At 42.3% G+C, this 22,410-nt stretch overlaps 3 protein-coding genes across 3 annotated transcripts; 1 reads left to right on the top strand and 2 right to left on the bottom strand.

The window, feature by feature from the left end:
- Nucleotides 1–2,079: 2,079 nt before the first annotated feature.
- Nucleotides 2,080–10,515, bottom strand: narf (nuclear prelamin A recognition factor). The gene is made up of 12 exons (XM_069707485.1): nucleotides 10,168–10,515; nucleotides 9,422–9,494; nucleotides 9,243–9,308; nucleotides 7,964–8,092; nucleotides 7,728–7,860; nucleotides 7,325–7,459; nucleotides 6,455–6,573; nucleotides 5,437–5,566; nucleotides 4,771–4,843; nucleotides 4,308–4,445; nucleotides 3,293–3,450; nucleotides 2,080–3,196 (listed from the first exon to the last, which is right to left on the bottom strand). Exons 2-12 carry the CDS (start codon nucleotides 9,476–9,478, stop codon nucleotides 2,949–2,951), a joined length of 1,386 nt encoding a protein of 461 aa, XP_069563586.1. The 5' UTR covers nucleotides 9,479–9,494; nucleotides 10,168–10,515; the 3' UTR covers nucleotides 2,080–2,948.
- Nucleotides 10,516–11,623: 1,108 nt separating this feature from the next.
- Nucleotides 11,624–16,757, top strand: cybc1 (cytochrome b-245 chaperone 1). The gene is made up of 6 exons (XM_069707488.1): nucleotides 11,624–11,754; nucleotides 13,397–13,484; nucleotides 13,651–13,692; nucleotides 13,793–13,963; nucleotides 14,054–14,198; nucleotides 15,794–16,757. Exons 2-6 carry the CDS (start codon nucleotides 13,397–13,399, stop codon nucleotides 15,954–15,956), a joined length of 609 nt encoding a protein of 202 aa, XP_069563589.1. The 5' UTR covers nucleotides 11,624–11,754; the 3' UTR covers nucleotides 15,957–16,757.
- On the bottom strand, nucleotides 16,604–22,391 carry hexd (hexosaminidase d). The gene is made up of 12 exons (XM_069707486.1): nucleotides 22,138–22,391; nucleotides 21,966–22,057; nucleotides 21,755–21,870; nucleotides 21,469–21,556; nucleotides 21,176–21,340; nucleotides 20,922–21,105; nucleotides 20,076–20,147; nucleotides 19,055–19,253; nucleotides 18,778–18,939; nucleotides 18,582–18,689; nucleotides 17,764–17,853; nucleotides 16,604–17,099 (listed from the first exon to the last, which is right to left on the bottom strand). The coding sequence occupies exons 2-12, from the start codon at nucleotides 22,050–22,052 to the stop codon at nucleotides 16,928–16,930; spliced, it is 1,443 nt and encodes a 480-aa protein (XP_069563587.1). The 5' UTR covers nucleotides 22,053–22,057; nucleotides 22,138–22,391; the 3' UTR covers nucleotides 16,604–16,927.
- Between the last annotated feature and the right edge of the window lie 19 nt (nucleotides 22,392–22,410).

Raw genomic sequence — 22,410 nt, forward strand, 5'->3', positions numbered from 1 at the left:
GACTCTTTAATGCATCAATACCGACAATCAATAAAGATATATAAACATAATATGGAAAAGATTGCCACTTTACAATGAGTACTTTTACTTTTCATACTTGGTATTTTGCAGATAAATCTTCCACATGGTTGAAACCAGCTGAAGCAAACAAAAACAAAAACAAAAATCTAAAATCTAAACAAATCTGTTGGGAGTCAACTGATAAAACCAACATTTACCTCCAAGTAATTAGTTACCAGTTCAATTGAAAAGCAACCAATTAACACAGCCTTACACACATTTTTGTATATATATATATATCAATAAATATATATGAGCAATACTTACTTGATGGAGAGCTTATTGCCAAGTGAGCGTCAGGGAATAACTGGGAAAAAAAACATAAAATGTCAAGTTAGACTATGAACCAAGTTGGGGGCGTCTCCCTTTAGAGAAGTGAGCGTTGGCAGAGATTAACACATTGAATGGCAGCTAAGAACAGAAAGAGATAAGAGAAAGGGGAAATCAGATAGAGAGAGAACAACACTGAGGTCAAACATCAATTATGAGCACAAGGATACCACCCACAATCAGAAGCCATTCATTAATAGAGTCGTTTGTGGTCACAGGTGGGACGTGAATCCTTTTACTTTCGCTGTACTTACTCACAGCCGTTGGTAAAGTGTTTGATGTTTTTTCAGTGATGATAGTACAACAAACACAGCCCTCATCACAACATGCACAGTCTGAAAATGAAACAAACCACAACCAAATACTTTGAAAACAGCCCAAACCATTTGTGAGTCAAATTCTGTTTTGTTTTCTCGTACTGATAAAGAGTGTTTCTCAGAAATCTTGATGATTGAAGGAAACTGCTTCAGACTGTTTTATGTTACATTTAATTCTTTAAACAAACGTGTTTTACCAGTCAGTGAGCTTTTGAGGTATTTGGTGCACCTCAGATCTTTGTCTATCCACTTCTGATTTCACAATTCTTTTTGAGCTAAGCAAAAGGACATATTACCCTCTACAATAAGGCAAATGAGCATATTTTATTTCCAGTCGATCCTTTACATTGACATTTTTAATTTTATGAGGCCCTAAGTAGCACGAGCAACCACTTCTTTCTAGACAAATCGGTTGATGTATCAGTCTGTAAAATTACAGAAAAAAGCACACAAAATAAAACCAAGAGGACATCTTCATAGCTTCAGTCCTAAATCCATGTTTGGGAATTCTGCATTATAAATTATTTTGGGCCTCAGCTGCCTCACACTGGTTTACTGTTGATTGTATTTGTCAAACCAAACATACTCATTAATCATGGGTGATGTTGCCTCTTCAGTGACCTCTGACCTGTGGTGTTCCCCAAGGTACCATCCTTGTCCCCTTGTTGTTTACATACTTCCCTTTGGACATAGTATCTACAAACATAATACTCGTTATGCAGACGACCTACTGATCTATATCCAATTAATAAAAACAGAATGTGACAAAGGAAACCTGAGTCAGCTGATGTCTTTGCCTTTCAGCGACGTCCCACAATTTCCTCCAGTCTCACCTCTGTGTCAACAAATCTCAAACCAGCAGCCAGAAATGTAAATGTTGTTTTGGGATAGCGAGTTCTCTTTTTTTCACCATTATTTAAGACATTTGATTTGAATTCTCAAACAACATACTGTTTTAGAACTTCAGTTCGTATACTGTACACATGAAGCCCCTTTAAAGTGACAACAAGGCCTCACCGAGTTCGAGTTGGATCCACTCATGTAGGTGGTTTTGGTTAAATTTGCTACTTAGATATCCAAATATAAAAAAAATAGAGTGCATTTAAATAACTGGAGCTTTAAGTAGTCTGGATCTGGATAATCCACTGGCATCTATCAGAGAAACTTTCATTCTTCTATGGTCTTTTTTGTGGATTAGCAGCAGCACACATTTCGAATGTAAAAAAAGACAAAAGAACAACCCAGATCCAATAACTTATTAACAAATGCTCCACAAATATATACTGCTTTTTCACCAAACCTATCACACATGATAGGTTTAATATTTAACGTCTTCATTTGAGCAGGAAGCACAATCAACGTTTCAGCATCGACAGACTAAAAATGAGGCAACACTTGATTTGTTTGTCAGAATATTTTAGTGCTGTACATATATATGACTTGTTTGATCTTGTAAAACAAACAACAAAACAAACATATAACTTAATACAAATACTAGTTTGTGGAATTGGAGCAGTGATAACACAAAGGAGATCCTCCTGTACCATAAAAACAACGACTCTCCCTCCACTGGTACAGACGATCGCATCACTGGACTCGAGTCATGCGGAGGCGTCGCGGTCCGCTCAAACCGTTGCATAGTTGTCATTGTGTTTGAGAAACACATCGTCGGGTCTTTTAGCAAGAAACAGTGGAGATGAGAGAAATCAAAAACGTCATGGTTTATGTTGGACACGCATTAAACTCTTCAGATATACATTCGGTATCTACACGCTCAGTTCATGGTTTCCAGGTGTGATTATAGCTTCTTATACATCATCTCAGTGGCTTATTGCTCTGGAAGGCAACATAGCAGTAAATAGTTTATACTCGCTACAGAGGTCGTTGATTCTCACATCTGACACATCAGGGGGCATTTTTACCCAACTTTTTTTTTTTTTGTTAGGTTAGATATTATGTGCACAGCTTATTGACATTACTGATTCAGGAAGCAAAAATATGAAGTGTGTGTTTTTCTGGACACTCCTGTTTGTCACAGAAGAGTCAGCGTTAATTCAATTCCAGACAGCGCCCCCCTGTGGCCAAATGTAAAATTGACCTATTGAGACTTCACTAGCTGCTCCATAGGGCTGTATGGTCCACAGCTTGTCCTTCATTGGGCTGGCATTAAAGACGAGATGGTCCAATCAGAACCAAGCAGCTGTTCCATCATGTCTGAAAGGAAGATGCCTCCTTCTCCTTTCACCACTGCATGTGTGGCGGCTGTGTGTGGCTCTGACTCTGATCTCTGTACTCGGTGTGGAGCAGCTTGCCGGCCTGCAGCGAGTCCTGGCCCTGCAGCCAGTCCTGATAGAGGGTGTGCAGGACGGGGTTGACCTCTGGGAGTCGGACCGGCAGGCTGCTGTAGGCCTCCTCCATCTGCTGGACCAGGACTTTGTCCACCCGACCTCCCGCCTCGCTCTCTGCCTGACCGCGGCCGCTCAAGCACCCTGAAGTGACGCGTGGGGAGGAACGGAAAGGCTCAAAACTGCATCTACTCAGCTGACACAGCAAATCTAAACTGAAAGGTAGTCTTAGGTTCTTACCTCCTGGGCAGGACAGCACCTCCACCAGCTGGTAAGGCACACGGCCCTTTCTCATCCGGTGCACCAGCGTCTGGATGTTCCTGAAACCGTAGACGGCAGCGAACTGCAGCAGAGTTTCGCCGTCGCGCTCCAGTGTCACTTCCTGGAAATCCCGATTCCTATAAAACCGCCAACATGGTGCACGGAGAGAGAGTTTTCATACACAAGGTCATAGTTGATATCCAAATTACAATTTGTATGACACTGTTGACATTAATGTAAAGAATTCACATGAAGGCACAAGGACTCGAGACCAGAGGTCTCCAGCCGGTAGAACACGCTGACTGACCCACAGAGATCAGAGGACTTCAACATGTCCGCTAAACACAGCAGAGAATCTCACTGGGCTGGAAAGAAACAGGTGCTCATAAATTAGATAAATAACATAAGTACAATATTTCCGTCTGGACCGCTACAGCAGGGTGGAGCTTCACTGACTGAGCGACAGATCAAAGTTACACCGCAGTGCGGCTGAATGCGACTTTTCAAATTAAAATCCCTCCAATTTAACACGGGGTCGAACCGCCTACTAGGTTTTGACCGAGAATTGTGTTTCTTTCAGAAGAGGCGGGGGGTCTCAATCGAAGTGGAAACACTGGATTTTCCTGTTACATCTTATATTAAAAAAAGCTTTATTTCACACTTTTCAAACCAGTTTGTCCACAGACGAGCATTTAAAGCATGCAACGTAGATACAGAAAGAAACATGCAGATGCTGTTCAATTTAAACTGTTGTGATACAAAATGTGTGTTGAGTATCAATTTGCTATTGTTCACATAAAAGAAGCTTATTCGGCTGGTTTGTGTGGAGCTCAGCTATGTGAATATATGTTACTAAATACGAGTCGCTATCGGACACTTTCATTTGAACACAGTCGCTCTCAGGGGATAAAAGTCTGGAGACCTCTGATCCAGACTAACAGAACTGAATGTACAGGATGGATGGACGACTGGTTTCTGTGTCTCAGCGTCTCACCTGAGCGTCTTGTATGTGATCTCATGGACGTCCAGACCGAAGAGCTCCTTAGCAGCGTGTTTGAACACGTGTTCCAGGAAGCCTTCGGATCCTCGGCCGTCATGCCTCACCAGCGACACGTCACCAGCTTCTCCAAACCTGCAGTCACAGTCACAGCTCCCATCATTCAATATGCACTTATTATATTACATGCAGTCACAGCTCCCATCATTCAAAATGCACTTATTATATTACATGCAGTTAGCCAGTCCACTTATTCAACCTTCAAAATTAAAACTTCATTAGTCACTGATGAAATCACATCAGTCTGAGTAGGTTTCTCTCATCTTGGAGGAGACTCGAGATCCTTTTTCTTTTGTCCATGTGTGCGTTGATAAACTAGTAATTGTCAATGTCTCCCAACAGGAGAGAAACACGCACATCCTAACGAGCACTCCAACACACAACTGTCACAACAACTCACACTTGGTCCAGTGGAACCGAGTCCAGCTCCTCCACCGACACCTTCCTCTGCTCCATCAGGTAATAGATCTCCCCTGAAACATGAAACATCTCAACATCAGTATCAACGACTGTCTCAGAGTCTCGCACACTGGCTGAGGCACTGAAGAAAAGAGAGGACAGAAGAGATGTGATCTCTCGTGTTTGTTTTAGTGCTGAACAAGCAGAATCTTCTGTCTGTATGGTTGATCAGGTGCACACATATCCTTCTTCTGCAGCTTCCTCAAATTTCAAATTGAACTACAGAGGAAGTAAAACCGGATCACGATGCTCACATCTACAGTCCTTCTCAGATGCACCGACACTCAAGCTGCTGGATCTCAACCGGACAGAAGAAGTATGTCGTGCATCCTGTTGTGATCATTATAATGTGTACATTGGTACTTAAGTGCAGCATATGTGCACACTTTAGGTCCCATATGACGCCTGAGAAGCACTACGATGTGCAGAAAGAGGATGATGGAAGCTCTCGGAGGCCGTTTAAGACTGCAACTTGATTAAAAAGAGAATCTTCTCATCTCTGTCTCAGTTACCTCCAGCCAGTGAAAGTTGTCATTTTTATCCCCGAGGAGTCACAACAAACTCTAATATGTATTATTAAAGATGAGCCGGTCCGTGGCGGCGGTACCGGAGGTGAGGACACAGTCCACGTCCCGGGTCTCCAGCAGGCTGCTGTAGAACTCCTCTCGGACAGCCTCGAGCTTCTTGTCGAAGCAGGGCGCCACCACCACGTGGAAGACTTTCTCCGGACTCAGCTTCTGTGTGGACAGGAAGCAGAAGTGAGAACAGCAGAACGAGGCGGTTTCTTCCCTCTGCAGAGGATGAATATTCTGCTGAGAGCGTTCAGATTTGAGTCGCGTCACACCACCTGTGACAGTCGGCTGCCAAACAAATGTCTTCCCCTGTCACTCGGCATCTGGACTTAGCTGTGGTTTGAGAGCAGCGCCGGAGAGACTGTCAGTAAATGAGCCTCACAGACAGACACGCTAAACAGTAGAACTACAGGGAGGAGATATAAAACTAGATTGAGAAATATCTTCTTGTGGATATAATAATAAAACACCAGCAATAGATAAACAATGTGACCTTCAGTTGTGACACTTCTATGTGCATACTAAGGCTGACTGTTCTGGAAACGCACTTCAGCTAGTAATCATATGATGGTTTAGTGTGAGTATTTCTATCATCTTTATTGAAGCAGGTCAACTCTTTAAACACGTTATTATTCATCGGGAGGAAATCTCTTTCTTTCCTTTTTGCTTGTGACAGTTAATATTTGACAGCTCTTAATAAATAACGACAATAACCGACAAAACTGCTCTGCTTTGATTATTTTCAGGTTAGAACCATTTTGGATGTTTAATATTTGACTTGTTGCTGCCATGCTTCCTTAGTGTCACAGAAAAACAGGTCATCCCTTAAATCTCTGTTAAACCACTGGTTTAAGTTTATTTCAGTTGACACAAATTTAATGTCATCCTAAACCTGAGGCGGCCGTTGAGCTCATGACCGAGAAACCTCCTTCATATCTTTATCTCTGATGATGGAATTCAGTCCATCTTCTGAAGTTGTAACCAGAAATAAATAAGTGTTTGATGTGCCACCATCCAACGACACACCTTTGACCGGGAAGGATTTCAGCTCACCTGCTGTTTAGAGAAGAAGTCTTTGACCAGACAGCCCATAATCTGCTGAGGAGACTTGGCGGTGCAGATATGAGGAGTAACCAGACTGCCCAGGACGCGCTCCGAGTACCGGATCCACCCTGTACACACACACACACACACACACACACACACACACACACACACACACACACACACACACACACACACACACACACACACACACACACACACACACACACACACACACACACACACACACACACACACACACACTTATAACCTATTATGCCTATTGTGTTGCTGCCTAGAATGTTTTCATTTATTGTAGAAATAAATACCAAAAGATTAGAAACAAAAAATACAGCCAGAGTCCAACACATTTCTTAAATAAAAGTAATTCAAGGCTACGGGGTGTATCTGGTCAAAAAATAAAAACCTTTTCACTCCACACTTGACAAAATGTGTAATAAATCATACATTAATTTGGGCAGATTCTTTTATAATTGCCCATTTGTAAACATCCCTGATAATCCCACTGACTTTTCCATGGTTGAGTGATGCACCCTGCAAACAGAAAGCCTGGATGTCTGTATGCACACTGTGTAAGAGTAAAGGCCACAGAAGGTCATGTGTCCTATCTGTGACAAAGGGAGTGGTGATAGAAACCTTTCTATCTTTCCCCAGCAGCTCTGCGTTGCTATCTGTGCTCCTAAAACAAGATCTGCCTCCGCTGAATCAGCACATGGCAAGAAAATGAAGTTTGTGTACAGGAAGGAGCTTGAGGAGCAGCGGGAGAAAGACGCAAAAACAGAGCAAATACTGCAATAAAAATGTGAAAAAAGAGGAGAATGTTATGGAGGAAAAGAAGTGAGGATGAAGCCGGCTTACCTGGACAGGAGGAGGTGAACATGGGCAAAGCGTGGGAGTCGTGGTGTCTCCTGCGATACCTCTGAATAAACTCCTTCTGACTCTCTAAGATGCTGAAGCCGGCCGCCAGAGTGGTGTCGAACACATACTGAACCCCTGCAGGGAAATCCAGACAGCCGAGAGCGGAGACAGTAAGACAGAGTGAGAAAGAAGCAAAGGGAGCTTCTGTGATACTGATGAGCAGGTGGCAGTTTCTACACATCTTTAAAAGAATCACTAAAAGTCACAGCTTTAAGACTTTAATAACTTTAAGGAAGGCAAAACCAATAGAAACAGGAGACAAAGCTGGTTCTGATTAAATCAAGCCAATAGAAGAGGGTGAGAAACTGATGGCGAAGGGATGTCACATCCTCAGACTGCTCACCCAGGCTCTTGAGGAAGCTGCAGAGTTTGTGGGCGGCTTCAGTGACGTCCAGACCAAACTTGACAGCGAAGAACGGCAGCGACTGCGGACACACCGACGCCACCAGCACCTTGTGCTTCGACGCGTCGCACTTCTGACGGGGGCAGAGATACACGATACAGAGATACACGTTGAGCTGTCGCTCAACGAGACGACACTTTCTCAGGCGTCGGCGGCCGGCTTCGGGAGCAGCGTACCTTATTGAGAGCCAGGACTCGCTCCACCTCCTCCAGGCTCTGCTGAGAGATCTTCAGGCTGTCCTCCTCGGACAGACAGCCGTCGCAGGACAGACATGCACTCAGCAGCAACTGGGATCCGTCATTCACCTGAAGGAGAAGAAGCGGTGTGTCAGACGGACGGCGTTAAGAGACACACATTATATATTTGAAAGGTTTTGGTGGCCGATCAGAGACAGAAATGAAAGTAAACAGAGGTGGAGATAATCAAGACTTTGTTGGCTGGACTGATGAGCGAACCATCTAAATATGTGTAAATATGTGTCACTCACTGAGACAATTATTGGTCAACCAAATACCGCATGACTCACTTTTCACATTAAAATCCCGCTAATGTTTCATACGCAGTCCAGACGCAGACGAGCTGCTGACTTAGGTTGTGTCTTAAGTTGCATATTTACGTAAATACACTTGTTGTTTTTTTTTTAAGTCCAAGCAGGTTCAGACTGATAGTATAGAAACATGCAGTGCACTGTGAGTACCTGGGTGGTGGAATCATAAAAAGAAATATATAGTATGAGACTCTGGAGACTTCTCACGCTCAACGGTTGCCATCTTGGCTAAATATTGGAAGGAAGCTGCTGCATAAAACACCAAACTTACACAAATTCGATTGTACAGGTCTCCTCAAAAGTGTTTGTTTCACGATGAGACACTTTACTGCTGTTGGATGGAAGCCATCAGTATGTTGACTGTACGTGAAACACGGCAGAAAAACATGGATTTTTAGGTAAAATAAACAAATAAAGCCGACAGATACGTTGTCAGGTGACGCATTCAAGTGCTGCGGTTATTTTCGGTAAGTGTGTCATTTGAGACAATATCAACACTGTATAAAACCTGGCACTACACAAGGAAGTACAGAAACATGTAAGTGTACTGAATGCAGCACGTGACTGAGACGCAGCGCAAATCTGCTTTGTCACCGGATACATTACATTTCCCATAATACAACCCACTCGCCTCTTTTCATAAACCTTTTTATGCCCGGTGAATGCCAACAACCCCACACCTCCAGTTTGTAACAACATATTTACGTCAGAAATGTTCGTCTTCAAGCGCAAACTGAGAGAAATGTTTGTTTTTTTATTACTTTAGAAATCTTCATTTTCTTTCACAATCTGAACTGAACTCCTCGTGATCAGCGACCTGATTTTGATGTACAAAATAGGTGGAGTGTCCCTTTAATAAACAACCTGATGGTCAACAGTGAAATTGCTTCGTAAGCACACACTACTACCTGCTCATTGACGTCCTCTCTCTCCTGGTTCGAGTTGGCACCGTCACTGCTCTGCTTCTTGTTGCACTGTGTGGAAGATCAATAGTTCAGTTCAGCACTGACAGCAGGGAAAAAAAAAAGCATTTCAAACTCTCGCGAGGGAATCGACAGATTCGTGACTCAGGAGTCCAGAAACATACCTGTTTGGTGCAGTTCTCACACTTCTCCCTGCGCTTTGACACGTTGACCTCTGACATTTTCTTTGGCGGTTATCTATAAATTGAGAAACAGCACTGTTAGCTTCCCCGTGTGGATCACGTCCTCACAGCAGGAGGACTGAGTCTGCTGCTCAGCTCAGTGTTGTTTTGTCAACTCCACCCTGCTGTGTGTGTGTGTGTGTGTGTGTGTGTGTGTGTGTGTGTGTGTGTGTGTGTGTGTGTGTGTGTGTGTGTTTCCACCATCCTATCACAGGCAACCCTGCTTATCACAAACACAGCAGCTCTATAATGATGGGAAGCCCATGTTAAACACAAACAAGTATCCTGTCATTAAATTTGAATGACTCGCGTTAATTACATAAACAATGCCAACAAAACAACAGCCAGCCGCAAAGCCCGTGACGTCACGTAACGTGCGTCTGAAGGCAGGAAGTGATCACGCTGTAAAACCCACATCTATACTTTGAGTCGTGGTCTGGGTACACCGTGTTACTCTCGAGACATAACAGACAACAACAAAAAAGCTCACCCGCATGATAGATATGTTATTACAGCTGAAGATAATGACATTGGAAAGCAGCACAAATGAGCGAGTTTTATTTATGATAAACGTCACTTTGCAATTTTTCTAACGACGGGTACTGATGAGTGTTTAGGCCTCCACGGTTGAACTGAGTGGGCTCAACGGTGTGCCAGGTCCGGTGGTAGATACACACGAGGTAACTCACCGCACGGTTGCTATTAAAACTGCTTTTTTTTTGGGGGGGGGGGGAGGCAGCGGGGGGGGGGACAAAGGCGCGGACCGACGCGGAGGACGGTCAGAGGAGCCGCCGCTGCTCCACCAGGCGGGACTGCAGCACCGATGCAGCACCGCGGCGCCACTCAGCCGGTGCCGGGTCACTTTCAGGTCACCGCGAATATCGAGGGCGTCACCGTCAGTGCAAGCTTCAACCTCCGTCTTTATTTCATCATACATTAACTTCTGCTTCTTTTTTTCCTTTTTTTTTAAGCTTCAGGGCTCCTAGTATCCGAACCGGTCGTGTCTGTGGACGTCTGACTCCATTGTGTACCCCGGCTTGTCTCGTCCGCATGCGCAAAAGGAGCACCGGAAGCTTTGACTCAAGGTTTTCAGGAGTTTCAAAACAAAAGCGATATTATCGATGACGTTGACGGGATTTAAAAAGTCCAAATCTATTCTGTTTCATTCAAGTAAGCTTGAAATACAAGACAATAAAAATAATGGTAAGGTTAAACCTGATTCAGTAAACAACAAAAACTAAAATAAAACATTTTTGTATTTAATTTGAATAATACCATATATGGTAGAAAGTTCATTCCCAAGAATCTCTTTGACACTTGGTTTTTCTAAAGACTTGGTGAGTGGAAATGATTCTTTCCTCTGCTTTAAAAGATGAAATGGCTTCCTGTCTGTACTTTGAAGTAATTTGGTGTGCTGTGTCCAGTGTAGCTACATCCTAAGTTCCTTCACTGATTCAATTAAGAAGAACTATTAACCTGGGAACCAATTATTTTAGACTCTATTGGTGGTCAGACCAGCCACATGGCCAATCAGCTTGACCAGCAGACACCAGCTTGGTCCAGCAGGATGACCAGCCATACCAAGCTGGCCAATTACATTGACAGATCAGTAAGAGCAGCTTGGTTAACCAACTAGACCAGTCTAGCACCAGCTACCATCTTAAGATGGTTTTAGCTGGGTTTTTTCAGCAGGGTTATACTGCTGCATTTTATCGCACTGTGCTTTTATGTGTCGGTTCCAGTTTTTAGGCCTTTTTGGACCTCACCTGGTCTTGGTATCGTGGACTCTTTTTTGTTTCTCATTCTACCTATGGACATTTCAGTCATCATATGGACAAGAATGTATATATGTATTTAACTTTTCTGTGAAATGGCAGTCTTTTTGTTGTTGTTTTGTTCCACTTTGTTATGGTTGTTTGGTCTATTTGCAGTTCAGAGTCCTGTATTGTTATGAATAAAATGTAACAAAAATAAAATATTTTGAAATAGTTACTGTTGTAGAAAATCAAAAGATGTGTGTTGTTAATAACTCACACAGTCGGATATCTTTATTTTTAAATGAATAGATTTTAAGCTTTTATTTTGAAGGCAGAGTTAAAGTGAGCCTGTCCAATCAGAGCTGACGAATCCAGGAAGGAAGTATCACCCATTCAGGGCAGTTATTGTTGCAATATGAACAGAACTTCCTTATAATTCACTGGATGCGTTTCCTTTTACAAATAGTCCTTTTCTAAGTCTTTAAAGCGAAACGTTACAGAAAAGAATACGAATTTAAGGTAAGCAATACAAAACCTTATATTATTGGTATCTCGCACTATTTTGGTGAGACTGTTGCGTGGTCTCACTTCTCATCCAATCAGCAGCAGCAACAGCAACAGCAGAAGCATCTTTCTTGTCTTGTTAGGTTTTCAGATCCAATAAAGGGTCAGTTCACCCACATTTAGGGAAAATGGATATAGAAGCAGACATGTATATAAATTATATCCTGTCTCACGTCAAGGGATATCCAGCCATGAGAACAGTTTTTATTCTGCCTATATCTAAATACATTGGTAGATCTGTTCTGTTCAAAGGACTGAACAATAAGAAACCAGCAGTGTGTCTCACAGAAACAGATCAACATCATTTAAATATCATTTATTTAATTTGAAAAGAGTCCCATTGTCACAAGCAGCTTACCCCATGGCTGCATTAACCTGCCAGGGAGACTCTTGAAAAAATGAAGTCCTGGGACCCTGAGTCGGACTCTGCATGGTACAGAGGTAGAACACTACAGTGTCCCAGATTCATGGTGTGGTAATTAGATTCAACTTATTAGTTTGAATATATATGAGAGTGTAGCCATGACCATCAACACCAGAAAGGACCACCAGCAGTCAAAGACCATCACGGCTCCTCAGAGCTGGTGTGAGGCAACACGTACAACCTTGGGCTAAATCTGTTCTCCTCACCACCGCCTCCGACCGGCAGCTGGTGTAACATCAACGCAGCTTTCACCTGGCAGGATCATTGTTTCAGAAGGAAGGACATCACATCCACTACTGAAGCTACAGAGAAAGCCACTTTGGAACAATAGGGCCGATTTTTAAGGCAGTTCTAAAGGGTGTAAGCTAAAGGTGTGATCAACCCTGGATGGGTCCCCTGGATGAGAGTGTCTGATGTTGAAAGACCCAAAACACCTGATGACCTCAGGTTACATCAGTGATGATGCCTCCCAGCGCATCAGCAGGATTTATCTTTTAACTGCCATGTACAAGCTCAAATCTGAAATAATGAAGGTCGTACAACTAGATGTCAATACAGTGAGGCAGTTTAGAGGTGTGTTCAAAAGACAAGACATCACTGGTAATAAAGTGCATATTACATTAAGGCACCCTTTAAATCGTTCACATTTATCAATAGAATGTGAACTATCTTTTTATATATGTCAAATAAGGACAACATTTCATAATACAATTAATGACGGCTAAATTGTAGCTTAACATTTCTACAAACATCCATTCTTTTACTCTTAATACCAAAAAAGTTCAGTAAAAAAAAAGGAAAGAATTTTCTTTTCTCCATATCACACTGTTGTAGAAAACCAAAAGATGTTTGACCTTCTAATATGAAGTCGGCCTGAAAAATCCAACTGAATGTCTTGGTGTCTCTAAAGCGAAGCAAAGTTAGGACTCTGAAGTTGCCAAGCTTTGCTTGGTTTGTAGTCCATCTTTGGGAAAGACGTGCTATTGCTGATTATTTTATGATGTACTGAGTTGCAGCTGAAATCTCAGATGCACATATGACCTCAAAATCCCATAATGGATAAATGCCAACATATATTACTCGTGATTTGGGTGAACTAGCCCTTTAATGCTCAGTCAAAATTGACTTCCAGTACATGTCAAGCACTGGATTCATATTCTCGCCTTTGTTCAGATGGGATACATGATGGTAGAAGAGTACAGCTCCAACCTGCTGCACCTCAAGAGATCCCCGGGTATCCGTTCATGGTCTCTTCTTGTTGGTAAGTCTCTGTTTCAGAACAAATGTTGTTTACACTCTCAAATATGAAATGAGCATCCCGACATAAGCCATCCATTATCCTGTATCCGCCGCTAAAGTCTTTAATTAAAACACTTCCTGAAAACTGAATTTCCTCCACAATAACAAACCTATTATTTTAATTGCAGGTGTAGCATCTGTTGGGCTGGCAGCTGCATACTACAGCTCAGGTAAACAAAACTGAATTTACAGGAGTCCCTCAACGTAACTTCCCACATTTGCTGACACCAACTCTGTGTGTTCTTCTCTTGCGTTGTGTGGATCCATCAGACAGCATCCCGTGGAAACTTTTCTACGTGACCGGCTGTCTGTTCGTGGCCATGCAGAACATGGAGGAGTGGGAGGAGGCCGTGTTTGACAAAACCAAGAACCTGATCGAGCTCAAGACCTTCAGCTTGTACGCTTACATCCTGACGTTATGGAGGAAGGGGCAGGAGAAAGGTCAGCCGTGGGTTCGTCAACACAGCAGTTTATTAGTGAGGTGAGAGCGAAGAATATGACATCTTAATGTTTCGTCTTCCTCTCTTTCAGTTGTGTTGGATCTGACGCAGCTGTGTGATGTTTGCGTCCAGGAGGAGAGGGTGCGTTATTTGGGAAAGGGATATCTGCTGATGCTGCGGCTGGCTGCAGGCTTCTCCTACCCGCTCACTCAGAGCGCCATGCTGGGGGGACGCAGGTACGTTATGAGCTTTAAGATTTTAATTGAATCAAATCCTTTTTGAGACTGCTGGCGGTAGGAAAAACTCGTGCAATACATATTGCGATATTTTGTGTGGCAATATTGTTTGTGGAAGCTAAACTCTTTTACCAGTCATTTATTAAAAGCCTTTTAACTTTCTCATTTATTGGCTGGTTAACAGGTTGTCTGTGAAGGACAAGAATAGTGTAATCAGTATTGTGAAAGTCTGGTCCAAGATAACTGGGGTGCAGCAGAGAGACGTGCACTCCCTCTGGGAGTCTTTTATTTCTTTGGCAATCAGGCTACTAAACGCTGACAGTGAATATTTTAAATGACGAAGACAGGCTTTGAATTTAGTTACTTGTATGGACTATAACTTATTGTTATCTGTAACTTATTATAACTTTAGATACTGCTACTTGTAAGTTTTAAAGTTGTGCGTATGGACTGGGTAAGATGCAATTGAATTGCCCTTCTTGGGATCAATAAAGTTGTCTGAATCTGAATCTGAAGATTTGAGTTGAATCGAATCCTTTTTGATACTTCTAGGGGAAATGGTACAGCACAGTGTGGCAATATTGTATCGGTAGATGTATTATTATATATATATATTATATCGGTTCAAAAATGTAACGTGTCTTTCCTTGGCCCATACTACACCCTTTCACCAAGGTCCATGACAATCACGCTGCTAGTTCTTCTGTAATCCTGCTGACAAACAGACAAACAGCAACTTTTTTGGGGGGAGGGAATGATACTATAAAACACATGCATGCACATCATGCAGTATATGCATGTGATAATAAATACCTGCACACACATACTCACACATATACCCAAACTCAGTTAAATGTAGTCAAACACAGACTAAACATGTGCAGTATGTGCACATGGCATATTATGCCACATGCAGCACATACAATACATATTTCCTCCACCAGATATATATAGATTCTTAGTTGTAAATCAGAGGTCTCCCAACTAGTCGCTCGCGAGGTTGAATATCAATTTGTTATAGTTCACATAAGGAAGCTCATTCAGCTGGTTGGGGTGGAGCTCAGCTATGTGAATAAATGTTAGAGTCAGAGAGCGACTCATGTAGCTCAGACGCTTTCATTTGGTTAAAGTAGCTCTTAAAGGAAAAAAGAATAGCTCTCAAAGGAGTCCCCTGATGTAAATTATTACACACATTCTGACAAGGCAAGGATACACAGTATGTTTACAGCCCTGGTAAGAACATTATCACTATAACAACATATTAGTTATCATTTTAAAAAGTTCCATCGTATATCGTTTTTGTCTTTGGTCATAAGTAATATCTGTTCCTTATACTACATATGTTTGTATCTATCAGTTGTCTTGAATATTTATTAGACAATTATTTATATTCTTTTAAACTAAATGTTGTCTCGTGTTACTCGACTGTAGGTCATCCCATCATTGTTAGTGTAACTGTCAATCATAACTTGGATTCACTGTCTCCTTACAATGTGATTATTAAAACCAAACAAGCAAAACAAATATTCTTGGTCGAAACTCCCACAAGTTAACACAGTATGTCCCTGTTCCCTCTCTGCACCTCCACCCATCAGCGATGTGGAGGCCGTGGCTGCACTGCTGAAGCGCTTCCTGGGTCTGGAGGAGCTGCAGCAACAAAGGCAGCAGGAGTACGAGGCTGAGTACGGAGAGGGAGAAGAGGAGAAGGAGGAAGATTCCCTGGACAACAGCACGGACTCAGATGACGAAGCAGACTAAATTCTGATCTCTGTGTGGATTAAGTGGGGGGCATTATGGGACCTCAAAGATATAAGACAGGGTGAGGTTTTAGTGTCGCCCTCAACACATGTTAAACTGTGAACATGTGCATGCCACAACAGGGATATTGGCTCTTTTAGTGACTCCTTATCATCATGTTTTTAAACATAACTTCCAGGTGAAAATGTAAGAAAAATCTGTTATGTTTTGTCAAAATACCCCCCACCCAAAAAATCTTGAGGAAATCTGATGAATTTTTTCTGTCATTATACTTTGGCCTTCTGTATATTTCTTTACATTTTTGAACTAATTACTATTCGAGAGTAAACTCGATTTACTGTGCCTTCCTACTGAACTCAAATGAGTGTTTATGTGTGCGAGTTGAAGGAAAGTGTTTCTCCCACTATTCTCTGGACCACCCACTTCATAATCACCTTTTGCATGTTTATTCATACCCAGTCTGCAGTCCGGATGAATGCATGTGCAAACTGTAATCGAGCACGGAGGACTTCCTGAACTCAGCCCAGAGTGAATCATGTGTGAAATGCTGGTGTCTGTTGCTGTACATGAACATTTATACACTTTCATTGTGAACCAAAGACTCAATCTCAGGCAAACACTTATTGGTCAAACTGTTTTTTAAATTTTTTTATTTCTGAAAAATGTATTGAATCAGGGCTGTGTCATGACTGATCGTGAATGCTGATGTGAGTCACCTGAAAAGGGAAATTCAGCGGATTTTTGTTGACTGTTGGTTTATTTTTAATACATTTGCAGAACGTACATAAAGCTGTTTTGTATTTAATGACATTGCTTCCTCTCTTTGCTACACTTACCTCCATCCACGTGCACCACATATAAAATCACTCCAGTTAATGTTAGTGCTGATGTGCGGCAGAAATTCAGAGGACAGAGTCCGAATTAATTAAAAAAAACAAAAAAACAGTTCAATGCTGAAGTGGAGAATCTTTCTATGGCACCATCTCCTTCACACAGGCTCCGATCTCCTCCGTTATCCTCTGTAAAGGAGCCATTACAGGGCTGACGTGTTCCTCTATCCACTCCTGGGCTGTTGAATCTGGGTAAACATGCACCATCTGTTCTCTCACCGCCTCCGCCTTCTGTTGCAACATAGCCAGGTACCTGCGAGGGTATAGCATGGGGTTTTAGTTGGAAGACAAACAGGATGAGAGTCTATAGGAATGCTCGCAGCAGCGTGAGGCTGTATTTTAGCAGAGAGGTGCTTTGAGCTAAATGTTGCGTGTTGCAAGCTAACACGCTCACTATGGCACTGCTAACCTGTTGCTGTTTAGCAGTATTATGTCTTAAACTGAACAAAAAAAATCAGAGATTTTGAGAATAAAAGTTTGAATATTTTAAGAAAAAATCTAAAGAAAAAAAGTAATATTTCAAGAGTTAAAGTCACATTTTGAGAAAATTGTAATCTCATAAAAATAAGTCTTAGCATTTTAAGAAAAATATATTTAAAATATAATATTATTTATGTGAAAAAGTCATGAGAATAAACTGAAGATTGATTTAAGAACAAAAGTCCTTTTATGATGATATTATGTACACAGATTGGATTACATGTGTTTGTTTTAGCTTATCCTTATGTACAGTACATATACAGTACATATAGTGTACAGTTAACAAAGACGTGTTTGTGTCTATTTGGAGACAGTCCTGACTGTTTCTCAGTGGGTGGCCTGAGGAAGCATTTGTATCACCATAACAGGTCATTTGTATCTAAAGCTGACAGACTGCTTTCACCTGTTTTGTTGAAACATAAGAATTGTATACTCACGTTGATGCTTGGCTGTGAATCTGCATGGTGATTAGCGGGGTTACCGTCTTCCTCTGACGTTGGTAGGGGCTGAACCATCCTCGGACAAACCTACAGTAGCAAAATTATACAGTCCATCAGCTGCATATCTGTCAAAAATATTAAAGGAATATTCTGCCAGTTTCTGGGAACAACAATTAGCTGATTGATATTTGTAGGATAAATATGAAGCTACTGCTCCGCTTTGCATAAAGACTGTCCCCGTCCGAAGTTAATTTTTTTTTTAGCACAACCTCTAAAACTCAATAATTCTTATATTATACCTGTTTATTGAAAGTGTATAAAAACCAAAGTGTAAAAATAAGAGCCCGACTGTTACTAAAGTTTTGGGCCAGATACCGACATAAGGGAGTAAACAAATTCTGATATCAATATATTTATCAATATATCACTGTGGTAGTGGGGCGTGGTTTGGCTCAGCTGCAGGTGGGACTGATTGGGGCAGTGGCTCAGGGAACGGTGCCTGGAATCACTAATCATCTCTCTCCACATAGCACCTGGTAGGACACTAGAGGAGGAGGACTCCTGGAGGACACTGGGCCCGCAGGTTGGCCGCAGAAAGGACGTTGGACGTGTGCTCGGAGGCTGAGCAGGAGAGCACACGGTCATCAGAGTTATTTTGTGTGTCAATAAACTCGTCAAAACTGGACTTTGACTGGTCGTTGTTCGTTTGTGCTGGGAGAACCCACGCTGATGGCAAGATGCATGTCACAATCACTATTTCTTTAAATCAATGAAACGGTGAAAAGGAAATCTTATGATCAAAGACCATAACTCACATGTTGTTTTCAAAAAATCGTATGTCCTCTGAGTCCAGGAGTGAATTGATCTCCACGATTAACTCAGCCAGCCTCCGTCCCGGAAACAGCAAGTCGCCCGAAGATGTCCTGAGAGCCACGCAGAACAAAATCCTGTTAACCTGCAGAAACTCATATATACTGACGATACTATTCATTAGACGGTGTCGAACCTCACCTCCCCATGGCCTCCACCTCCACTGAGGAAATCCCCAGCCTGTCAGTCACCTTGCTTTGAGCCTCAGTGCTGAACTGACCGTGGAGTAGAGTCTGGAGACAGGCTGCTAGTGAAGGGAGAGCCACGGGCAACAGCTCACACAGCACGGACAGATGGTCGTACCTGACAGTGGGGGGGAATAATGGACCAAGTAAACACCTGTGCTTAGCTGATTAAATATGTAGCAGCAGCAGCTTGGGTAATAACTCTAACCTGGAGAACTTGCTCTGATTCCTACCTTTGCCAGCCTGTGATGGCGATACCCTTCAGGTTCACACCAGCAGACAGCGAAGCAGCCACATTCAGCCACTGCAGATGATTCTCCACGTGTCTCTGCGTGCCGGTCACACAAGTATAAACGCTGGTGGAGCCTTTAAAAGAGCTGGCGGCCCACAGATCTGACATACCGGCACTGCAGTACTTCTCTAGCAGAGACACTGGAAAACATGGGATACACACTGTAACTCATTTCAAGTTCATTCAACTTCGAAATATACGTTCCCCTGTGGTTTTAAAAATGTGAGTTAACGGCACTCGGGTTGACTAATTAGCTCAAAGTCAATCGTAAATTTTAAACGAGTCAAACTTGTTGTGGTAGCTGAACTTGTAACAACTGTTTTGTCACATGAAGGAGTTACAGGAAGACTCGCTTTCCTTTTACATTGTCCCAGTTTAAAAATATTCCTCTTCAATTACTACTAAAAACATAAAGATGCAGCTTTAGAGCTCATTGTGTATCAGGATGAGAACAAAGACACATATTAAGGCGGCTTACAGTCACAGATTTATGTCTGCGGTGGTAGTGACTAAATTCAAAACAAACCTTCATAATGTTTTGAATTATTTTTATGAAAAGAAACAATCATAACTTAATTTCACATTAAAGACACACAGCAGGTTTCCATCAAGTCTGTTTTTCTTCAAACAACTAAAATGACGAGTCTTTGGAGAGTTTTAACTCTCAAACAATGCATGCTGGGAAGTATGCTAATATGCTACCTCTGTTTTGTAAACTTAATTTAATGAGTTGAGTGAACTCTCAGCGGTCAAAACAAGTTAGACAATATTGTGTTAAAAGTAAAACATTAAGCCATTTTCAGTGGAATTAACTAGTAATAAACAAAACTCAAATATTTACACTAAGTAAACCAGAAAAATGTGTTGAATTAAACATATTTTCATGTGAGGTTTTATAGTACACTATTGGATCATGCATACATAAGAAATGAGTGCGTTGATACCAATTATTCAGTTCCTACCAGTTTTGTCCACATCCAGGTCAGGAGTATAGTCCCACAACATGGGCTGGACGAGTCCTACAAGACCGCTAGCTTTCACATGATCAACAACAACAACAGACACAACAACAGAAACAACAAAAAAGATGATCAAATCAGGTGGCATTTTAGTGCAATGACACCAAAACCAGTAGCAGATCTAAAAAGGTGAAGACAACCGGGAATCCTTCGGCTGGTCTTCGAAAAATACTGTAATTTGAAGTTGAATTTTGATTATATTTCTGTTTATGCAAAGCAATTCAATAATGGGGGTACTTTTATTTATTATTACCATACTAGCTTTATTACCTTTATCATCCATCCATCTACGCTCACAGATGGATGGATCTTTAACTTATTTAAAATAATAACACAGTAAAAACCTCCGTTGCATGTAAAGTTCTGTTTCTGAAACTAAAAGTACAAAAGTGTTAACAGCAAAATGTACTTTAGATATTAAAAGTAGGGCTGATCGATGCAGAAAAATGGCCTTTTTGTGTACTAATGATACATTTCACAATTGTAGTTGGTCAAGGTAAAACTAGTTGTAATTTTATTTAAATTAGTGGCTGCTTCATATCTTATATTATTATGTTATGTATGAGAATTCTAATGTCTATATTGCATACACATGTAATTCTGAATCAAACCATAAACAATATCAAAACGCTGCTTCTTGGTAGCGTATGTCCTTAAATGAGGTCACAGAGTCAAAAAGCTTTACAGAACTGAAATTCTTTGTTTTCAAAAGGTGTAACTCTCGTCTCATAGGATTCAAATATCACCGATCTCAAGGTTTAGTGGAAAGCAGCTGTATTTCCTCCTCACCTTTCAGTGTGTCCTGGCTCATGCTTCTCATCATATCATCCCACATTATGATGGTCATGTGAGGCCACGCCTCCTTGATAGCCTTGGCCACTTTGGTCACGTGACTCAGGAAAAGCTGCTCCACCGTGCATCCTGGCGAATCGAGCCACAGCTTGGACTCCTCGCCCTCGCCGAGCATGTACACCTGGTGGCAGTGGAGACAAACGCAATGAGATCCAGTGACGAAAATGAGTTAACCAAAGAGCCGTCCTTACCTCATCTGCTCCGATGTGCAGCGTGTTTAGATCGGGGTGCAGCTCCACCACCTGCCTCAGCATCTCCATCACCAGCTTCACCCCGTCCTCTTTGTGGGGGTTCAGAGTGCCGACGCAGTGCGACAGCTCTCTCAGGGGCCACATGGGCCGATGCTTCAACACAAACTGTGACAGACGGGACAAAAGCAGAGCCTCAGACAGGAGGGACGAAACGTGATACAGAACTCAATTCAAAACTTGAGCAGTTCTTGCCATTATATTTGGTTATAAACAGCAGGAGAGTCTGCTCCCACCTCCATGTGACCAAATGTCTGTACGAGGGGGATCACCTCCATGCCCTTAGACCTGGCGAGCTCCTGCACAGACAGTACTTCCTCTCGGCTATAAACGCAGCATATAGCAAACATTCAACATAATGAACTTACTGAAACGAAGCATTGTTATGGCACACCAGCGTATTATCTCTTACTAACACGGGAAGGATTATAATTTCATTACAGTATCTCACAAAATAATAAGACAGATAAGAAAGAGCATGCACAACTGCACACGGTAAACAGAGGCGGGAATGTGTTGCACCTGTAAGCAGGCTGTGCTGTGGCCTGCAGCAGCTTCAGCTCCCCTTCGTAGGGGAACATGTCCTCGTACTCCACCAGCAGGCCGTCGACTCCCAGCTGAGAGAAGAGCTCCATCAGCTGAGGAGGTGAAACACGTCAGTGAACAGCACACGTGCTGTTTAAACAGTGACGGGGGCGTGGACATGATCGTGTTGATCACAGAGGAGGCTTACCCTGTTTAGGTATTCAACTCGTGGGGGGGCACCTTTCAAATCCAGGTGAACCAGCTTCTTCCCTTTAGGCCAAGGTGGACACTTCATCCTGCCTGTTACACAGAGCTGCGCTTCAACATCAGTAGCCACAGCTGGGTGTTTATACATGTGAATGATCATTAGTGTGACTCACCTGGACAGCAGGTACCAAACCGTATGCAGGTATGTGACCACGAGGAGTCCTGACGGTGGGCAGACTACCTGTCCTGCACGACAAACGTCTGACTGTCGCTTCCGGTCGTTTAAACGCACATACGCAGTCCAGTGAATCGATTATTTTTTTTTTTAGTCTACGCAGCCGCAGTAAGAGATGGCTGACTGTACCGCGCGTGCGAAGAGTTTCAGGTTTGCGCAGTTGATCAAATTGATCGATTTTTGACTTCCTGTTTTGTCGCCCAGCTCGTGT

Source organism: Brachyistius frenatus, unplaced genomic scaffold, assembly GCF_029030835.1.
Source record: "Brachyistius frenatus isolate BFR_SWC_R1_liver_20210118 unplaced genomic scaffold, ASM2903083v1 Contig_69, whole genome shotgun sequence".
Taxonomy (NCBI): Eukaryota; Metazoa; Chordata; class Actinopteri; family Embiotocidae; genus Brachyistius; species Brachyistius frenatus.

What these genes read in the sequence shown, in the direction of transcription:
- narf (XM_069707485.1), bottom strand. Translation starts at nt 9,478, where the DNA reads ATGTCAGAGGTCAACGTGTCAAAGCGCAGGGAGAAGTGTGAGAACTGC. An exon ending in GAGTCCTGGCTCTCAATAAG is followed by an intron (nt 7,861 to 7,963) that starts GTACGCTGCTCC and finishes TGCCCCCGTCAG; the next exon opens with AAGTGCGACGCGTCGAAGCA. An exon ending in GGACTGTGTCCTCACCTCCG is followed by an intron (nt 4,844 to 5,436) that starts GTACCGCCGCCA and finishes TTCATGTTTCAG; the next exon opens with GGGAGATCTATTACCTGATG.
- cybc1 (XM_069707488.1), top strand. Translation starts at nt 13,397, where the DNA reads ATGGGATACATGATGGTAGAAGAGTACAGCTCCAACCTGCTGCACCTC. An exon ending in TTCATGGTCTCTTCTTGTTG is followed by an intron (nt 13,485 to 13,650) that starts GTAAGTCTCTGT and finishes TTTTAATTGCAG; the next exon opens with GTGTAGCATCTGTTGGGCTG. An exon ending in GCCATGCTGGGGGGACGCAG is followed by an intron (nt 14,199 to 15,793) that starts GTACGTTATGAG and finishes TCCACCCATCAG; the next exon opens with CGATGTGGAGGCCGTGGCTG.
- hexd (XM_069707486.1), bottom strand. Translation starts at nt 22,052, where the DNA reads ATGAAGTGTCCACCTTGGCCTAAAGGGAAGAAGCTGGTTCACCTGGAT. An exon ending in ACAGCACAGCCTGCTTACAG is followed by an intron (nt 21,557 to 21,754) that starts GTGCAACACATT and finishes CTGCGTTTATAG; the next exon opens with CCGAGAGGAAGTACTGTCTG. An exon ending in AGACATTTGGTCACATGGAG is followed by an intron (nt 21,341 to 21,468) that starts GTGGGAGCAGAC and finishes CGTCTGTCACAG; the next exon opens with TTTGTGTTGAAGCATCGGCC.